The 19,796-nt window shown below is 44.5% G+C and overlaps 1 protein-coding gene across 1 annotated transcript; it reads right to left on the reverse strand.

Moving 5' to 3' along the window:
- Window positions 1-11,148: 11,148 nt before the first annotated feature.
- On the reverse strand, window positions 11,149-12,834 carry LOC127345482 (transcription factor ICE1). The gene is made up of 4 exons (XM_051371961.2): window positions 12,716-12,834; window positions 11,778-11,990; window positions 11,533-11,703; window positions 11,149-11,392 (listed from the first exon to the last, which is right to left on the reverse strand). The coding sequence occupies exons 1-4, from the start codon at window positions 12,791-12,793 to the stop codon at window positions 11,288-11,290; spliced, it is 567 nt and encodes a 188-aa protein (XP_051227921.1). The 5' UTR covers window positions 12,794-12,834; the 3' UTR covers window positions 11,149-11,287.
- Window positions 12,835-19,796: the final 6,962 nt, after the last annotated feature.

The following is a 19,796-nucleotide window of genomic DNA, read 5'->3' on the forward strand; positions in this document are numbered from 1 at the left end:
AAATGAGAAAATGAAACCAACACACACATATGGTTTATGCCATTTTTGCAAATCTTTAACCTAGACCCTTTTGGCTTGCACCATTGGTTGGAAATGGTTCCTAAACACTTATTAACACTTTTGGAATCAAAGAAACTCAAATCAAATCAAATTTGAAATCAAAATGAGCTCACATGCACTAATGTTCAAAATTGACAATTTTAACCTGATGCCCACTTTGAGCCTCTGTTTTGGAAAATTTTCAAACTAAACTATGCCAACTCTTTGCACCTCATCAAAGACAACATCAAGGTGAACAACTTTGCCCAAAACAACCCCTGCCAATTCTTGCTCAAATTCAAATGAGGATCAAGCAAAGTGGAGACATTGAAGTAGAATCAAGATTATGTGCATTCTGAGATTTTGCAAACCAACTCCAATTTGACCACCACCACCAGTAGACTTCAATTATTATATGATTACAATCCACCAAAATTCATTCAAAAATTTGAAAATATTTTTCTTGCGGCCATTTTATCAAACACTTGGTGGACATAAATCTGCCAATTCAACACATTGCAAAATCCAGTGGTTCTTTGCCTCCACCATCAACCCTAGGTCATCAAATGTACTCCACTGACCTCTCTGAACCTTGCCAAGCACTAGAGACAACAAATGGTACCCTGGATCATCATCAATATTGACCAAATCATCCATGCCGTGTGTGCATGACACACACATTTGCCCCCCCTCTCTCTGGACCCTGCCAACGTGCACCACCATGTCCAACGTGTTCCTCTCAATCTTCTGGACGTGCCAGACACGAGGATCGACGCAACGGTGCACCACACACGCCGGCCCGATGCACGCCCAGAGACGCCCACGCACGCTAGAGCGTGCATGGTGAGCGCCACAAACACGCACGGGCACGACGTCGCCCGGCCAGCTCCGTTGACCCCCTGCGCTCTCCTCGCATCACCTGCTCCCCTACGTCACCAGCAACCGCCAAGACACGCCCATTGGCTCGCGCCGCGCCTGTAGACGACGACATCAACAACGCCCTCCGCCGCGGTACTGCGAGCTCGCGTCATGCGCCCATCCTCGCCCTGGCCTCGTTTTCACCGCAATCACGCCCAGCGTCACCGCCGTGACGTCGCCAAGCGACTAGCGTCAGCGCTAGTGCCTCTCCGCCCCTGTAGCAACGTCGCTGCTGCTGACCTCACCGCCAGACCACGGCCACCATCCGCCGCTATAAAAGGAGCCATCCCCGCGCTCAACTCTTCACACAACCAGCTTCCCCTCTCCTCTCTGCCTCTCCTAGCCACCTCGCCGCTCGACATTGCACCGTAGCGCCGCCCAATTTCACCCTCACTGCCCGTAGTCGCCGCAGAAGCTCGCCGTCGATTTCGGCCACCGTTGGAGACGCCGACGGTACCAGCTGCTTCGCCGTCGTCAACCACTTCACCGCGCACACTGCTAACCCTAGCTGGAGCACCGGTGAGCTCTCCCACCCCCTAGCCTCGCCGCCAGTACCTCCGCCTCTCGTCACCGTCGACGATGAACCCGAGCCGTTGGATTCACTTCTAATCCTGCGGCGCAGATAGGAGCGTAACGGTTCGGCGTTTAAACGCCACTGACATGTGGCTCCCACTATCAGGCGGCCCGTGGCGTGCGAGACACGCTAGCTGGGCCGGCCCGTTTATTTTTCCCTCTGTGCAGCCCACTTTTTTTCCCGCCAGGCCCGCTCAATTCAAATTCGAATTTTCGAATTAATCAATTTGCTCACAGATGCGGTTTTCAAATTTAAATAGAATCAAATCTACTTGGGAAAATTTAGTAAATTTTATATATTTGGAAAGCAGAGAAAATTATCTAAACAACTACACTGGCCTCAACCCTAAATTCGTTGTAGAATTAGTGTGATAAAAATAACAAGGCAGGGCCTTTTGCAACTTCAAACATTTATTAAAAATCAACCAAAAATGATTTTGAGTTGATTCCAACTCTCAAAAATCACATTTAACATTGTCTATCAGAATATATAAAAATATGACATAGTTGTTTGTATGATCATGGTCTAGATTAAAAAATGGCTCTATGGCTATTTCTAGTCCATTTAAATTACCCAAAAATATTTACTAAATAATATGGGAGCTATTCTCTCATTTAAATCTTGTCTCAAGTAACTCAACATGAGGTAGTGACTATGGTATAATTGCTCTCATATTGAATTATTTGATGATCATTACCATGTTAAGATTAAATTGCATGAGGTGTATCACCTCATTTAAATCATTTTCCCAAATGATGATTATGAAGTGTTGACCTTGGTCAACATGAGTTCATATATTATCATATGAGGAAATTAACTCTTAACAAGATTCAATGAGAGGAAATTATTTCTCCAAAGAATTAAATAGAAGCCTTAATTAATATTTGTAATGAGAGGAAATTATTTTTCTTAAGAAGAAAACAAAGTCAACCAACATAATAATCATGTTGCTAGCCTAGCTTGTGTGACTTATGTGTGCGCTTAGCCTAGCTTTTAAGTTTTGTTTGGTGATTGTGTACTCCGTATCCGTTTTTAGACGCTAGTACCGAGGAGTACCAGGAGGAGGAGGAGGTCTACTTCCAAGGAGAAGAAGACCACTTTGATCAATACACCAACCAAGGCAAGCTAATATTCTTGCTAGGTGCAAAGCTCTACCAGAGCAAGGCACCACCATATTTTACTTTATGCTTAATGATTCCATCCCAAGTTTTACTTTACAAGCTTTACTGGTTTTGGTTTATCAAAGTTTACTTTTTGATTCATGATTCACTTGGTCTAGAGTAGAACAAGATCATCAAAATTAGCCAATAGCAATGAAATCTAGATAGCACCCCTCATGACTAGTTGCTAGTGCTAACAAATAAAATTGACTACTCTAGATGGGAACATGGTGAAATGAAATGACATTGAATGATTTTGAAGGTGAATGTGACTTGAATGACTTGATGAACTTGATAAAAACTGATGATTGGGTTCGGATGCGATACCATTCCAATTTACCAGTATCCCCACAATACCTGTTTATGGGTAGGGCTTAACTGGAAGTTTATGTGTCTTAGTATGGGTTCCCTCTAAACAAGCGTCATAGGGGTTATGCTGAGGCTGCCTCCGTTATAACTGAAATGATGTGAAATGACGTGAAATGAGGTGAATGTCCGGCCCAAGCCCTGTGCAGTTCCCAGGCTGACGGTTTGTCTTCACTGGGAGGCCAAGCTCATGGGGAGAGGTGCCTATACTAGGATATGTAAGTGAAAGGTTATGGTTGATGATCCGCGTACTGAGTTACGATTATTCAGGGTTATCCCTGACGGATGTAATCAAATGTTGTGGCACAAGTGTGCAACCTATGCAGAGTGTAAAACTATTCGAATAGCCGTGTCCACGGTTACGGACGATTGGAAAGGCCATACTGTTCCGTTGTCAGATGTTTTCTGAATTGAATGGTGAAATGAATGGTGACATGAATGGTGAACTTGAATTGAATCACCACTGTGTTGTGGGAATGACACTAATGTTCCCACTTGAGTTAGTTAGCAAATGAGGAGTCTTTTACTAAATGTTTATGAACTAAAATTGGCTTTATGCAAATAAACCTAGAGCTTAGTAACCTCTTAATAGAATTAAGGGTACTTACACTAGTATTAGTTTGCGAGTACTTTAAAAGTACTCACGGCTGTGTCCCTGGCTATTCAAATGGCCAGACTATGAAGAGGAGCAGCAGTATGAAGATGACGGCCAACAGGACGTCTACAACAACTAGGAGATCTTCTGACGTCAAGCGTTGGCCTGTGGAATTAGATAGTCCACTACTACTACGCTTCCGCTTTGTAATATTTGTGATGTTCGTTGATCAATAGATCAACTATGGTTGTAATATTGGATCATGTGATCTACTTTTATAAGGCGAGTATGGTTTGTAATGAATGGTTACTTATGATATCAACTGTTATGTCTCGCAACAACATTATTCCTGGGATTGCGATGAATGGCATAGTAGGCATCTGGACTTAAAAATCCGGGTGTTGACACTTTGCGTGCCACAAAGTACTTTGGTGGGTTCATCTTTTCCATTCACTATCGGCGAAAGATACCCTACCACCTATGACCCTCGCCCTAGCCCGGTAAGTCACGGCCCCCCAAGGTGACTCCATATATTTGGAAGCTTCGATTTCATCACCGACCAGCTCGATAACATTCACATCCATGAAAATGACTTCACCTCAAGGGTAATCGAAGCGGTCGACGGCCGCCTCATCCCCACTGGGTTTCTCGAGTTGGAAAAGGCCATACTCATGGGGATGAGTTCGCGGGAAGACCAATCTTTTGACTCCAACAAGGCCGCCTCATCCCCATTGGGTTTCTCGAGCTAGCTGACTGCCCCTCCTATCTAGAAGGACATCCCCAAGACAGGGATGTCCAAGGGCGCAGCCCAAAGCACCAGACAACGCGCGACTCGAGTAAGGAGGTGCGGGGCTCAAGAGTTTTGAGGAGAAGATGGCATCCGTTTATCCCCCAAGACCAATGAGAAACGCCCAATATGTCTAGAGCATCAAGTTGCCCCAGACTCGGCTTGGTGGCTGGAAGAGCCCTACATGCTGTCGGTGCGTAGCCTCCCGTCAATTGCCTGTAAAAGAGGAGCGTGCACCAGGCTCCAAGCCACGGAGATGCGGTGGCAAGAGAGCGACCTAGGGAGGCTGACCGCAATTTCTAGCGGTGGCTAGACGCGCCTTGCCCGTAGCACCCCAACCGCAAAAAGTGGGGCACTCGACGCGAGACCGCTACACCGTTGGTGGGCCAAGCGCCAGCTTGAAGCACCACCGGTCCTCTGGGCCTCCCTATGATTACCCGAAGGAGCTGACCAACATGATCAACATAGACCAACCTTGCTCATCAGTGGAGGTCGAGGAGGCTGAAGCAGCCAGGAGGGTCGTCCAAGGTCCCCACCTCGATGAACTCCGGGCGGGAGGCACCACCACAACACAAAGAAACTCCCCTCTGAACTTGTTGGCTCTAACACCGAGGTCTCAGAGCAGCTTACCCCTGATTGTTAGCCCATTGGATTGCTAGGTTCCGCCTATCACGAGTATTACTGGAAGGGGGAAGCATTCTCAACCTGCTCTACCTCAACACCCTCGAATGGATGGAGATCCCGCGATCTCGCATCCACACCAAAAATAAAGTCCTTTCTATGGGGTTATACTGGGCGCAATGGCCTTACCCCGGGGCCAAATAACCATACCAGCCGGGTTCGACAGCTTGGACAAATCACAGACTGAAGAACTAATATTCGAGGTGGTGAACCTGGAAAGCCAGTACGACGCGGTCCTATGACGACCTGCGCACATCCATCATGGGGAAATACATGGCCATGCCAATCTCAGGCTTAAAATGTATAGGACAACGGATCTCCTAGTCATTTGGGGGGTCTTGGGAGCCGACCTAATGAGGGTCGGACTCCCGACTCGCCCCGCCCCGAGCCCAAGCTCGAAATAACTCCAAGTTAGCTAGTCAAAGACCTTATGGCCACATTCATCCACCTAGTTAGAGAAATGGCTCGACCCCAAAACTCCATCCCTCCGAACATCAACAAGTTCTTCTTCGCTTCTTGGTATGACCCCGGCAGGTGGCTGGCCGAGTACCGACAAGCCTACTGTGAAGGCGCAGGGTACGGACGAGCGAGCCATGCAAAACATCCCACTGCACCTCTCCAAGCTAGCACGAGAATGGCTCAATCGCATCCTGTCTATAAGCATCTCATGTTGGTCCGACCTTCGCGCTTCATTCGTTGAGTGTTTGCTTCAACAACACTCACACCATAAGGATCCCCTCCACAGGGGGAGGGACCAAGCCAAACCAAGTGAAGCCAAACCTAGAAACCACAAAACCTAAGGAACCAGAGAAAACACTCTCAGTTTGTCCCTCTCTCGCACTTGGAGATAAGAAGGTGAAGAGATCATTTCCACTTTCCCACTGTTCATAGCCTATTCTTGCACAACATGGAAGAACATGTTTCATCCAACTTCCCAATGAAAGCCGGCACCACCCTGCATATCACTAGCACCTCACACATATTAATCCCATCACCACCCCTAGGAAGTAGGGTTGTTACCCATGATCTATTCCTGGGGCCTGAACCAATATATCTATTGTCTGCTCGAGGTTGTTAACCCTTTGAATCATGGTCACAATCCCTCCACCTACATACAAATTTATGACCGAGCCGAAAAGAACAACATGTGTAAAGTGGACGAAATTATGAGTTTTTCTTGCGATGGCCTAATTTGTCGAGGATATTATTAATCTCGAATGTGATCATGAAATTATGAGTTTCCAAGTTGCATGCATCGTATGTGTATATGATAAGTGCATTTTGCATCATCATTATTTAGCTTTCATATATGTTTAGTTTTCATTTTTATTTGTCATCATACACCTTTATTTCTGCATTTTTAGTCAATTTCCGGGACTTTTCTACAAAGTCCCCTTCATTGGTATTTAATTCCCGGGAGGCAGGAAACCTCCTTTTTCGTATTTTATTTGTTTCAGGGATTTTTGGATCGCTGAAAATCGAGTCAAAATATCTGCTCAGTTTTTCACCCGGAGAAGGACCGTGAGGGAAAGAAGCACGCGAGGGGAGCCACGAGGGTTGAACGGCCCCAAGTGGCGCACCCAAACATGTTGGGCGCGCCACCCAGGTCCATTCGCTCCTCGAGCGTCGCCTTAGGTCCCCCTTCATACCAGAGCCTCCATTTCGCTCAAAAACCTAAGACATATTTTTTCAAAGATTTATTGAGGCGGCGGCGGAGGCAAAAGTCCTCTCCTACTCCGGGAGAGGGCAGATCCTGCTGCACCGGTGCCTCCGATGAAGGGGAAATCGACGCCATCGACATTCCCACTCATCCTTGGCTTGGGAGGAGGCATCTCCATCAACATCTCCATCAACACGATCATCACCACAATCTCGATCTACGAGATCGACGTCACCCCCCTCATAGTTTGTGTTGAATTGAACCCCGGATATTGTTTTCTAGCGATGTTGCGTGTTTGTGATTGGTACTTTGTCATTATTTGGTGGGGAGATTATATATTCAGATTGTGTTGTAATCATTATGCGTCTGGTCCATATCATGTTTGACACCTGTGAGTAGTTCCCCACGTTCCTGAGGGCATAGGATAACCTGGCTATGATTTTATATGACGATCAATGAGTACTTGGTCATTTGTTTTTATCTTTTATGTTGTTCTATGATGGTTTTATGCAAACTTCGACTACATACTACTTCACATATATGGGCTCATAGGGCTGCACGTTAATGTAATGCATTAGTGTTGGAAGGGACAGACTGACAGAACCAATTTTCCAATACTATGGGTTGCATTAGAGGGGTTTATGTCGGAGACCAATGATCTTATAGCTATGGTGGGATATTTATGTCTTAATGATTTCTATACTTGCACATGAGAATGGCTCTAGGACCCATCATAAGGGGTATGTTTTCACATATCTAGGGCTGCACCTAGTTTAGGCTCCACCCCTAATTGAATAAAGCTTGACAAAATATTTACCATGTTGTGTAGAACTTAGATGCTAGTAAATCTATGTCGCCCTCGGGAACTTTAGTCTCATATAAGAACACACTTGAGCTTGTCCTCTTTCTGCATAGAGGCTTGGGCTTTTCTCTCATCGAGAGCTTTTTATTTGCTATTTACTTTCTGCACTTATTTTTATCGCAAACTATACAACCAAAAACACCAAAACTGCTACTTTATTATTTAGGCTTTCTTGTTGATTTTGCTAACCAATACCTTCAGATCCTCGTGGGTTCGACAACCTTTCTTATTGAAAAGTACTACAATTGATCTCCTACACTTGGGAGCCATCGGTATAGGACATAAATGTATCTTCCATTATGTACCAAATTATAACATGCTAACTCAACTTTGCGTGATACGATTGGAGAATTATAGCACAAGCTGACAATTTCATGCGATAGTAGAGAAGCTCATTGTTGTACCATTTCAAGGAGAATTAAAAGGTGAGAAGTTAATCATTGTGCCCGGACAACTTGTCATATAGTGTTGGAAAAGTTATGTGTGTGTGTGTGGATTTTTAAGAAATTTGTTTGCCATATCAAAAACCACAAGTTTATTGGATATTTATCATGATTAGCTAGGTTATTGAAATGAAACCCACATTCCACGCATCATCCCTAATAGGAAACTCAAGGGAACCCCTACTTGATGGCGCTAGGCCCCCTTCCCCCAGGCCGCCGCCTCGCTATCTACCATTGCCCCTGACTTCACCAGGGTGGCACTGTCCCGTAGCCTCTAAAGGAGACATGAGAGAGGTACAGTGGAATCGATGGCGTATTCGGGCAGATTTGGCCTAGCGGGGTTGATGCTTGATTTTCTGGAGCTATATCTGTTTGTATGTGACCTCCCTGGGTGGCGGCAACTCAATTCGGTATATCGAGGTGTGTTCCCACCGATGTGGAGATGGACGGAGGTGTGGAGGTGGGGGAGCTTGTGGCCGGATGCTGGCTCATCGGTGACTTGGTAGTTCAGATGGGACTCAACTCCGACTAGCAACGTTGGGTTGGACCACATGTATGACTAGAGGAGAGTGTCGGAGGCCCCCTATGCTGCTCAATGCCTCCTGCTTGGGAGGTGGGCAGTTATACCATGCCCCTATATATATGGGTAGGATTCTTCTAGATTAAGGCACGATTTGTGGAAGGATGAAGGCCGATGAAGTCACGTGCTCGTGATTCTGTTTAGCAAGGATGTGGTTCATTTCAGGAAGCAAGGTGGGAAGCGACTAGCAAAATCTCTATTGATTCTCTTCAGCACGACCTTTGGGTGCCATCTGACTCTTCGGCCGTCATAGTGGAGCTAGAACTCCACGTCCACCCTATGTGACCTAGGCCATGGTTATTTCTCTATATCTCGGATTGGAGTATGGTTGCCCGGTGTGAGGTCGAGGGTTGTGGTCAGGGGTGGTGTAGGATAGTCGGGATATTTCTTTCTCTTCTTCTTCTTGTATTATTCATGTTAGGAGCATTGATCCTTCTTGGGGCTCTGTCAAGTTTGAGGATGCTTCATTCTTTCATCTATAAGCCGGGTTAGAGAGGCGTGATCCTCATGGATTGTCTCGTTCCCTATGGATGCATCTCCCCCTTTGAGGGGCAGTCTCACATCGCGATTAGATGGCCAAGGTCATGGAGCTCGTGTTGTGATTAGTTAGATGATGATGGAAGAAGAGGTCCTTCTCATTGGATTTTTAGATGTGATTGTGTTAGCATGTTTCTACCTCTTCTTGCCTTTTCTTGTTGTTTCCCTTTTCTCCCTAGAGTGCAGTTCTTTCTAGTTGGTGTGATTTGCATTCACATAATCCTTGTGCGTTCATTACTCCTTGTAATGATTTGTCAAATGAATGATTATGTTATTGCATACAACACTCTAAATCTATTTGTTATAATATGATAAGCCATGAATGATAAAATTCCTAATATAAAAAATGTTAAGATGCACCTAATTAATACCAACCATTAATTTTGTGTGATCTAGTGGCTAATAATGTATTTTCTCTTGATACATATAACATGCTATCAATAAATCTGAGAAGTATATAGGCATTGTGGTTTGTTTTCTAGCAAGGATATAATAGATATCCATGATGATCACAACTTGCTAAAGAATGTGAAGCCGTGCATTCTTTTTCTGCCATGTTTTCACGGAAGCGGACATCGACATCCTCATAGTGCACAAGTAAATCGACAAGGGTCGTACCAAAGTCTAGGTGAAGGAATGAATTTAAACTTTCACTTCTCTAATTGTTTTGCATACCAATGATGCATGTAAAATGCATACATGAACCTTGTAGTCTATTGATACATATTCCCACATATTTTCTTCTTATATAATGTTAATTTCATGTTTTATATTGTTTTCGGGGATTTTCGAAACAATCCCCTCTCCTCTGGTTTTAAATCTGTCTCGTAAAAAACACATCCTGTTAGTATTTTTGACTTTCGAGGAGTCACGAGACTCGAAAATAGGCAAGGTCAGGTGCCACGTTTCGGAACTTAATAGACGAACAAAACGAGCTAAAGTGGGACACTTGGAGATTAAGGGGATGGGAACTAGGCCCAGTGGCGCGCCCACCCTCTTAGGGCGCGCCACCTGGGCTAGTTTCCAACTACAACCACATATCCTTCCATGCGCTAGCGCAAGCGTCGAACCATCTTGTGGGTGCCATGCCCTCCGGCATGCACCACGTCATAAGGCACATGCGATCGCGTGGAGGGGCGCGTGTAGGGCTCCTGACGCAACGCTAGGACACCCCTTCCGGTTATAAAAGGAAGGCTTCAGCTACCAAAAAGGGGTTGGACCTCTAGAGATTTGGTTAAGGTCGAGAGTCTTCTCAACCTTGCCCCAATATGCCAAGACAGAGCTCGACAAGCCTATCCGGCCAAGTCAGGTTCATCGTTGTAATCTCCATGTAATCATCGAAAAATTCAGGAAACAGAACATAGAATCATTAGCTCGTTAGAGTGGTCTAGACCTGGGTAAAAATTGTTTGTGTATTTGCCGTACAGTTTGATATCATCCGGATCTCCTTACTGCCCCATACCGAACCAAAAAGTGTGGTCTCACCCCAATGTCCGAGAACGCACCGGCGATAACTATCGATATGAATGGTTGGGTATACATAGGTATATGCATGGCTTGGATATATTCTTCGACGGGTCAATGTTAATTAATTGATTTAACCGCTAATTAAGGCCAAATGATGATGATGCCTTGTTTAAAATTTTGTGGGCAGGGGTGCATGCACCGAAGCGGACGTCTTCAAAAACAGCCCCTGCGTGTATAGCACAATCCGCAGGTCCCAGCGATGGGGACGACTGAGCCATGGCAGAGAAGCAGCCAATCCAAAGCCACTCTAATCCCCAACTAATCCTCCATTCATACACTACTCCACCCCTTATTTCAGAATTGCACATGTGTTATGGCGATCCAGCCAGCCGGACGGTAGGTTACGCCACATAAACAGTTCGCATTTTTTTCGACAAAGGAAATATAATAATACCAAGAAGAAATATTTAATTTGCATAACTAAATAACAAGATGCCAGATGATTCAATTCATGTCTGTTGAAGGGGAGCCTCATCTCATGAAGTTTTATACATATAGCAACTTTCCTGATCAGAAAGGACGATCACCCAATGCCTGTGATCGATGTTCAGTTGATCACTAATGGGGTCCGTCGGAGACCAGCACAGGGGTCCGTCGGAGACCAGCACAACGTAGGAGCACGGCCTTAATTTCTCCAGGCAAGAGCCCAGGATGCCTCCTTTGCTGGATCGATAGAAAACACAGAAAAATGGTGAACAGCAATGGAAAGTTGGAAACATGCCAAAATGTACATCGTTGACAGAATTAGTACACATTGCCACAGTGTCATAGAACATATAATGACCTGTGGAAAAAATACGAACCTTGGCGCGGAAGACATCCGTCGCAAACCCATCGAAGCAGCTGATGACCGCCTCCTCGATGTCAAGGCCGAGGCTGTCAAGGGCCTTCATGGTGGACAGCAGGATGCCCGGCCTTCGCGCGCAGAACATGTGGATGTTTACTGCCTGCCCTTCCCACGTCCTCACCTCAACCTGAACATGAACACAAAGAGAGCTGATGTACACAACAGGTATCAAACTTCATGGCAGAGAGAAAATGGACTAACCGTTCCCTGCTGGCCACTGGGACTAGGAAACGAGGCCGGGCGGCTGGGAAATGGCTGCAGCGTGGGTGTGGAGGGGTGGAAGTTAGCTGCTGCTGGTCCAGCAGCAAGGGCACAGCTAGGAGCAGACTCCAGCTCGTTGTAAAGATCGTTGGTCCTCTGCAGGAGCTCCTTCAGGTAATCAATTGAATCACCAAGAATTGAAGCTCTATCCACCTGACACAGGAGTAGAAAACTGGTGATCATGGGGGTGCTCCGTCAGGAAACAATGGAATTCCCCACGCTCCAAATAAGCATAGAGATATTTTTGAGATAATGGAAAAGTTATGTTGCTCCCCATTCCACCTGAATAAGTTTTTTTTTTTCTGAGAAACACAGTACAAACGCAGACACTCACATACAGGCGCATACACCTACCCCTATGAACGCACACGCACACCCTACCACAATGAGCACCTTCGAAAGACTGAGTTTAATTTAAATTCCTGCACTCTCCATTCCACCTTAATAGATAATGGAAGATTTTTATTGCTCGGGGTTCCACGTGAATAAGTTCAATTCGTGCAGGAAACAAGAATATTTCCCCGCGCTGGAAACCGGGCCTAGAGATATTTTTTTAGATAATGGAATATTTGTGTTGCTCTGTCAACATGGCCTAGAGATGGAACACTATGACACCAAGAATGTCATAGATCTACTAAAATGGATGATTTTGTGATCTAAATGCATCCCATTTCAAGAATTCATCACCAAAATTCACCTTGCAGTTATAATCCATCTTAATATTACTCATGTATAGTCCTTTCAGAAAAAAGTAGTAGTTTATTACTACTATCACCTCATGAACAAAAACATGGTAAAACAACAATATATAGTTCAGTCGAGATGGGAACAGGTAGTTAATTAGTTATAACAGTGAAATGACAGGAGAGATTCGTCACCTTGCTGATCTTGGGCACGACGGAGCGCAGCATGTAGAGGCAGTTATTGAGCTTCTTCCTGCGGCGCCGCTCCGCCATGAGGTTCTCCAGCGAGGCTGAGAGCCCCAAGAAGGAGGCGTCCACTCGACGGCGCGTCGACATGGAAAGCCGGGATCGCGAGCGCGTTGGCGGAGCTGGATAACGACGACGGCCGGAAGAGCGCGTGGAAGTCGAAGAGGTGGGCGTGGTTCATTGCTCTGCCGATCAGTTACTATTACTTCCTCACCTCTCTTCTGCAACTCGAACCCTTCTTGAGTGGCTAGCTTCCCTTATTATAGGATGCAAATTCCAGTGGATGGCAGCGTCTGCAGCCTACCTATCTTACATGCGCGTCACAAAGCTGCATTCGGAAGCTTTTCCTCCCTCCTTGGTAATTGGGTATGCCCGCTCTTTTATTTTTCCTCATTACAAGAAGACTAAACACAAATAACATCACCAAAACCCTACAGCGGCATTATTTTCTTTTGCCAATTTAGCCGCCGATGCAATTTTCGAGATTTGTGATGTGGATCATTTTACTTGAGAGTATAACCGACAACAATGACGGTAAGTGGGAATAAGTCGGCGGTACCATGAGTGCTCAGTGCTAAAAAATGTTGGTGCAAGGGTATCTGCTCGGAGCGCGATAATATTATAGATCCGCATGATCCTACTAATTAAATGCATTTCGGCCGAAATTTGAACCCCTGACTAGATCACCCCTTCTCTCTAAAAAAAACTCAGCCACCCCACCGAAAACTCTAAAGTTAATTAATACATTTTATTAAAATAATTTAAGCATGTTTTTTTTTTGGGTTTTGCACATGAGATGAGTCATGAGTGGGTCCTTTTGGAAGAGTGGTCAACGGATTATAGCTTCAAGGATATATTTGTCAGTGACTAGGTGCTCACACGTATGTGACATGGAAAGGAAGAAAAAAATTGAAGACTCAAGTCACGAAAAGCATAGGAATTCTGTGTGCCATGCTACATGGTTTTTTATTTAGTACATGCGTATGCTTCTGTGGGGCAAGAAAAGTTTTTGTTCGTTTCGATTTTGCTGATTCTTAAAAGTTTGTCTTTTCTAGTCTTGTGTGTACGCAATATTGTATCGTCATGTAGCAAATAATAGATAGTTGCATGAAAAAAGCAATGAGTTGGCATGCAATTCAGAGGTGTATGTGTGAGTCTAAGGTGGAAAGTAGAGAGGAGATTAACTATAGCAATTTTTATGAAAAAGAAAAGTTTGTTGGGAGAGATATACATGTACGGTTCCATGGAGAAGCAATCCATGGAAAATGAGTTCGCTTTCTGTTTGTGATATTTGGAGCTAGGGAGATGTGCATCATATACATGTATTTGATTGTTTGTTTGTTTGCTTGTTTATTTGTTTTGCTATGCTCCGTTTGTGGTTACCTCTACAACATGTGGTTCATCGAAATCTCTTTACGGAAGTGTCTACACGGTTGGAGGATACGGCGAGAGATATTTTTTTCCAACATGAGTGGCAACGTGATCTGCAGATTGGACCGCCTACCACATAGTTGAGCTTTTAGTCATTTGCTTCGGTGCCGCCTAGACTTTTTAATTCCGTTCGGTGTGTAGTAACTAGATATTTACGGCTGTGTGCATCTTAATTATGCATAGGCCAGGTGTAATATTATTTGAGTAATAAAGCACCCTTTATCGAAAAAAAAGCAAGTAAAGAAGGTTGCTTGTTCAGTTTTTCCTTTTATAAGAAATAGTAAGAGAAGATAAATCCAGACACAAAAGAAGCAAGAAAAATACTTTGCAAACTTAATTTTTTCTGGCTTTGGCTAAATTGCCTAAATTTCTCGTTTCATGTACAGTGTATTGTACAAAAAGTTGGTTAGAGATACATATTTATGTACTGTTTGTGACACGTCGATAAGCGATAACCCACTGTATATGTATAATTGTTAGTGGATCTAAAAAAGGAGAAAAAAAATGTTGGTGGATAGTTTAGTACGAAGTATGTTGTTCCCTTCCACCTAATTTTAAGATTTTAGATACAATTGACTCTTATCTTTTATCAAAAAGCCACCACAATAGGATATTCCTATAATATAACCATTATTCAGGTTGCTTGCTTAACCTTATCTTCCTGGCTTGAGTCATATTATAATTTAAAGGTTCTGTAAATACATACACTAGCTATACATACACGCTTCTCTAAAATAAAATGTGGTGAGTATGAAAAAGAGATACATCAAGAGAGAGAGAGAGAGAGAGAGAGAGAGAGAGAGATAATTATATTCATGATTTGATAATGAAGAGAGTAGATGATCACATTCCTACTCAAACCCTTGTGTTTGTGTGTGTGCGTATGATGTCAATTTACAAGCTCTCCCACGCATCTTGTGACACTGCCGGAGCAACCCGAGCAAGGGGATGGAACTGTTGGAGGAAAAATGGGGATGAAACTGTTGGAGGAAAAATTCATAGGGTCCCACCCTTCCAACCAGGATCCACTTGTGTAAAGTGGGATGGAGAGAATTGAGTTTTTCTTCCAACTCTCCGGCCTAATTTGGTGTGGATTGTATGAATCTCCGCTGTGATCATACGTGAAATTATGAATTTGCAAGTTGGTTGCATGCATCATATGATGCAAAGGACATAAATTGTCTTTCATTATTTACCAGATTATAAGGAGCTAAAGCTATTTTGTGTTATAAGGTTGGAGAATTATACGACAATTTCATTTTTGTACCATAACAAGGAAAATTAAAGCCGACAAGTTAATACGTGTGTTCAAACAACTTAGTGTATGGTACGGGAAAAATTACATGCACGGCTTTTAAGCAATTTATTGTTGTACAAAAAGCCGCAAGTTGATGAAATATTTATCATGATTAGGTTATTAAAACCAAACCCACATCCCACACGTCACCCCTAACTAGGGATTTAACTTTTCCACCTTTTCAACAAACTTTTAACCTACAATATTGTTATCACCAGAATTTGACCGGATCAGAGGTGGGCCGCGATTGGAGATGGGCTTGAAGAATATACATGGAAGGAATACGTGAATCGGCCTTTATATGCAAAGTTTGGGCTAGTTGGCCCGTGTATCTGTAACATAGTAGGATACGTGTCGGTTAGTTAGAGTTTGCCTCGTGCACGGTTGGGATTATTCCCACGTTAGAAAGTCTACGGACTATAAATATGTATCTAGGGTTTATGAAATAAACAACAACCAACGTTCAACCACAAATCAATCTCGGCGCATCGTCAACTCCTTCGTCTCGAGGGTTTCTACCGGTAAGCATCATGCTGCCTAGATCGCATCTTGCGATCTAGGCAGCACGAGCTTTATGTTGTTCATGCGTTGCTCGTACTGAAGCCTTTTTGATGGCGAGCAACGTAGTTATCTTAGATATGTTAGGGTTAGCATTGTTCTTCGTATCATATGATATCGTAGTGCAACCCTTGCATATCTAGCCGCCCTCACACCTGTCTTAGGTGTGGGGGCGGCACCCCGCTTGATCTTTATTTAGTAGATTCGATCCGTTACGGTTGCTCCTTGTTCTTCAAGGATTAGTTTAATATCTGCAATAGTTAGGCCTTACAAAGGGTTGGAGGATCCAGCGGCACGTAGGGTGTCGTTTGCTAGTCCTAGACAGGATGTTCCGGGGATCAACCTCGTGTTGGTTTTTAGGCCTTGTCCAGGATCGGCTTACGATCACCGTGCGTGGCCGCGAGGCCCAATCGTGAGTAGGATGATCCGATTATGCGGTGAAGACCCTAAATCGTCGTAGATCGCATTAGCTTTATCTTGATCAAGCAGGACCACCATATATTCGTGCACCTCGTACGAATCATGGGTGGATCGGCTCCTTGAGCCGATTCACAGGATAACCTGAGAGCCGATCGAGGCTCGTATTTAATGTTTACGTGTATGCCATGCAGGAAACTAAGCGAGGCATCTCCATCACCTTCCTGACTAGGTATAGGTCAGGTGGCACGCCCTTGCATCAGCATCGGACGTGTGTACCAGAGGCTTTGCGGGCCGTCGCTCGGAGGGACCAGGGCCAGCCGCAGCCCTAAGTTGTTCCCGGCTCTACTGTGTTGCCCGTCGCTGCTCGCCGGTGGGTTTTGACCGCAACACATTCTGGCACGCCCGGTGGGACTACATCGGCTTGAGAGCTCGAGGAAATCGGCATTGGTCATGTCTGCAGAGCCGATGTTCAGGTATAGTTCTGTGGATAACTGCAGAGCCGATATCTGCAGTAACCTGACAGAATCGGCTCGGGGGGCACATAATCAGATAGACAGATGCTATGAACATGTGTGATACATGTGCAGTGAAATATTGGGGGCCGATAGAAAAATCGGCCAGTAAAAAAAAATTCTCATGGATCTACCCGCTGCGTGTTCAAGACACGGATTTTCACCAAGTCGGTCTTCAGGGCAGCTTCTGTATACCGCCATGGTAAAGACAAAGAAGAGAGCAGTCACTCTGGTGGCAAGGACAAAGAGGAGGCCGGTTCAAGCGATCGGCTTCGATATGATGATAAAAGGTACAATAATGAAGACGGTATAGAGTCTTATAATGCTTTCAATATGTCTTTTATGTGAGTTTTCTTGTCTTACCGGTTCATACTTGTGTTTGCTTTAAACAACCTTGCTAGCCTAAACCTTGTATCGAGAGGGAATACTTCTCATGCATCCAAAATCCTTGAGCCAAATACTATGCCACTTGTGTCCACCATACCTACCTACTACATAGTATTTCTCCGCCATTCCAAAGTAAATTGCTTGAGTGCTACCTTTAAAATTTCATTCTTCACCTTTGCAATATATAGCTCATGGGACAAATAGCTTAAAAACTATTGTGGTATTGAATATGTACTTATGCACTTTATCTCTTATTAAGTTGCTTGTTGTGCGATAACCATGTTTCTGGGGACGCCAGCAACTATTCTTTGTTGAATATCATGTGAGTTGCTATGCATGTCCGTCTTGTTTGAAGTAAGAGCGATCTACCACCTTATGGTTAAGCATGCATATTGTTAGAGAAGAACATTGGGCCGCTAACTAAAGCCATGATCCATGGTGGAAGTTTCAGTTTTGGACAAATATCCTCAATCTCATATGAGAAAATTACTAATTGTTGTTACATGCTTATGCATAAAAGAGGAGTCCATTATCTGTTGTCTATGTTGTCCCGGTATGGATGTCTAAGTTGAGAATAATTAAAAGCGAGAAATCCAAAATGCGAGCTTTCTTCTTAGACCTTTGTACAGGCGGCATAGAGGTACCCCTTTGTGACACTTGGTTAAAACATGTGCATTGCGATGATCCGGTAGTCCAAGCTAATTAGGACAAGGTGCGGGCACTATTAGTATACTATGCATGAGGCTTGCAACTTGTAAGATATAATTTACATGATACATATGCTTTATTACTACCGTTGACAAAATTGTTTCATGTTTTCAAAATCAAAGCTCTAGCACAAATATAGCAATCCATGCTTCCCTCTGCGAAGGGCCTTTCTTCTACTTTTATTGTTGAGTCAGTTTACCCATTTCCTTCTATCTAAAAAAGCAAACATTTGTGTTAACTGTGCATTGATTCCTACATACTTGCATATTGCACTTGTTATATTACTTTATGTTGATAATATCCAGAAGATGCTACCTTTTGCCCTTTCAGTCCAAATGTCATTTGGTTTTGCAATGTTCTTCCATAGATGATTTTTCATGACATACAGCCGATGCACAACCATCGACTCTAGTACAATTACGCAAGATCTACCGGTTGGGGTGCAAGACACGGATTTCTTGAGGCCCTCTGCTTCCTCGAGGGGGCAAACGATGAGAGCTTCCTCAGCTGCAATGAGCCGATTACAACGATCTTTGTCAGAAGTCAGTTTTGGCGTACAACATCGGCTTTCAACGGGGGAAGAGGCAATCGATGGGGTCAAGAGCGGCTGAATTGGCAGGGTGGCTGTCTCAGAATTATCTGAGTTCCAAGCCTTTGGTCTGATCTCTGCATCTTCACCAGTGTTCTCGCCTTGGCTGAGGCTCGGGGGGCAGCTGGCCTGGTAGATGCTCTGTTTTAAAAGCCGATTGGGGTGTCATCGGCTGGTCCTTCGTCGAAACCTTCTTCAAAAATGGGAGTTCACGCAGAAGTGGAAGAGGCAAGGCATCATGATGGAGGATACTGCGACGGTTCTGCTCTGCCACGACATGACCCGACGAAGGAAAAGCAAAATGATTTTGGAATTGTCATTTCCAAAACCAGGGGGGCATGTGTTATCACCAGAATTTGACCGGATCAGAGGTGGGCCGCGATTGGAGATGGGCTTGAAGAATATACATGGAAGGAATACGTGAATCGGCCTTTATATGCAAAGTTTGGGCTAGTTGGCCCGTGTATCTGTAACATAGTAGGATACGTGTCGGTTAGTTAGAGTTTGCCTCGTGCACGGTTGGGATTATTCCCACGTTAGAAAGTCTACGGACTATAAATATGTATCTAGGGTTTATGAAATAAACAACAACCAACGTTCAACCACAAATCAATCTCGGCGCATCGCCAACTCCTTCGTCTCGAGGGTTTCTACCGGTAAGCATCATGCTGCCTAGATCGCATCTTGCGATCTAGGCAGCACGAGCTTTATGTTGTTCATGCGTTGCTCGTACTGAAGCCTTTTTGATGGCGAGCAACGTAGTTATCTTAGATATGTTAGGGTTAGCATTGTTCTTCGTATCATATGCTATCGTAGTGCAACCCTTGCATATCTAGCCGCCCTCACACCTGTCTTAGGTGTGGGGGCGGCACCCCGCTTGATCTTTATTTAGTAGATTCGATCCGTTACGGTTGCTCCTTGTTCTTCAAGGATTAGTTTAATATCTGCAATAGTTAGGCCTTACAAAGGGTTGGAGGATCCAGCGGCACGTAGGGTGTCGTTTGCTAGTCCTAGATAGGATGTTCCGGGGATCAACCTCGTGTTGGTTTTTAGGCCTTGTCTAGGATCGGCTTACGATCACTGTGCGTGGCCGCGAGGCCCAATCGTGAGTAGGATGATCCGATTATG

Source organism: Lolium perenne, chromosome 3 (genome assembly GCF_019359855.2).
Source record: "Lolium perenne isolate Kyuss_39 chromosome 3, Kyuss_2.0, whole genome shotgun sequence".
Classification (NCBI taxonomy): Eukaryota; Viridiplantae; Streptophyta; class Magnoliopsida; order Poales; family Poaceae; genus Lolium; species Lolium perenne.

Excerpts from the sequence above, each read along its gene's own strand:
- LOC127345482 (XM_051371961.2), bottom strand. The coding sequence starts at position 12,793 with ATGGCGGAGCGGCGCCGCAGGAAGAAGCTCAATAACTGCCTCTACATG. Across the intron at positions 11,991-12,715 it reads TCGTGCCCAAGATCAGCAAG|GTGGATAGAGCTTCAATTCT; the intron begins GTGACGAATCTC and ends CTCCTGTGTCAG. Across the intron at positions 11,393-11,532 it reads CGGATGTCTTCCGCGCCAAG|CAAAGGAGGCATCCTGGGCT; the intron begins GTTCGTATTTTT and ends CTATCGATCCAG.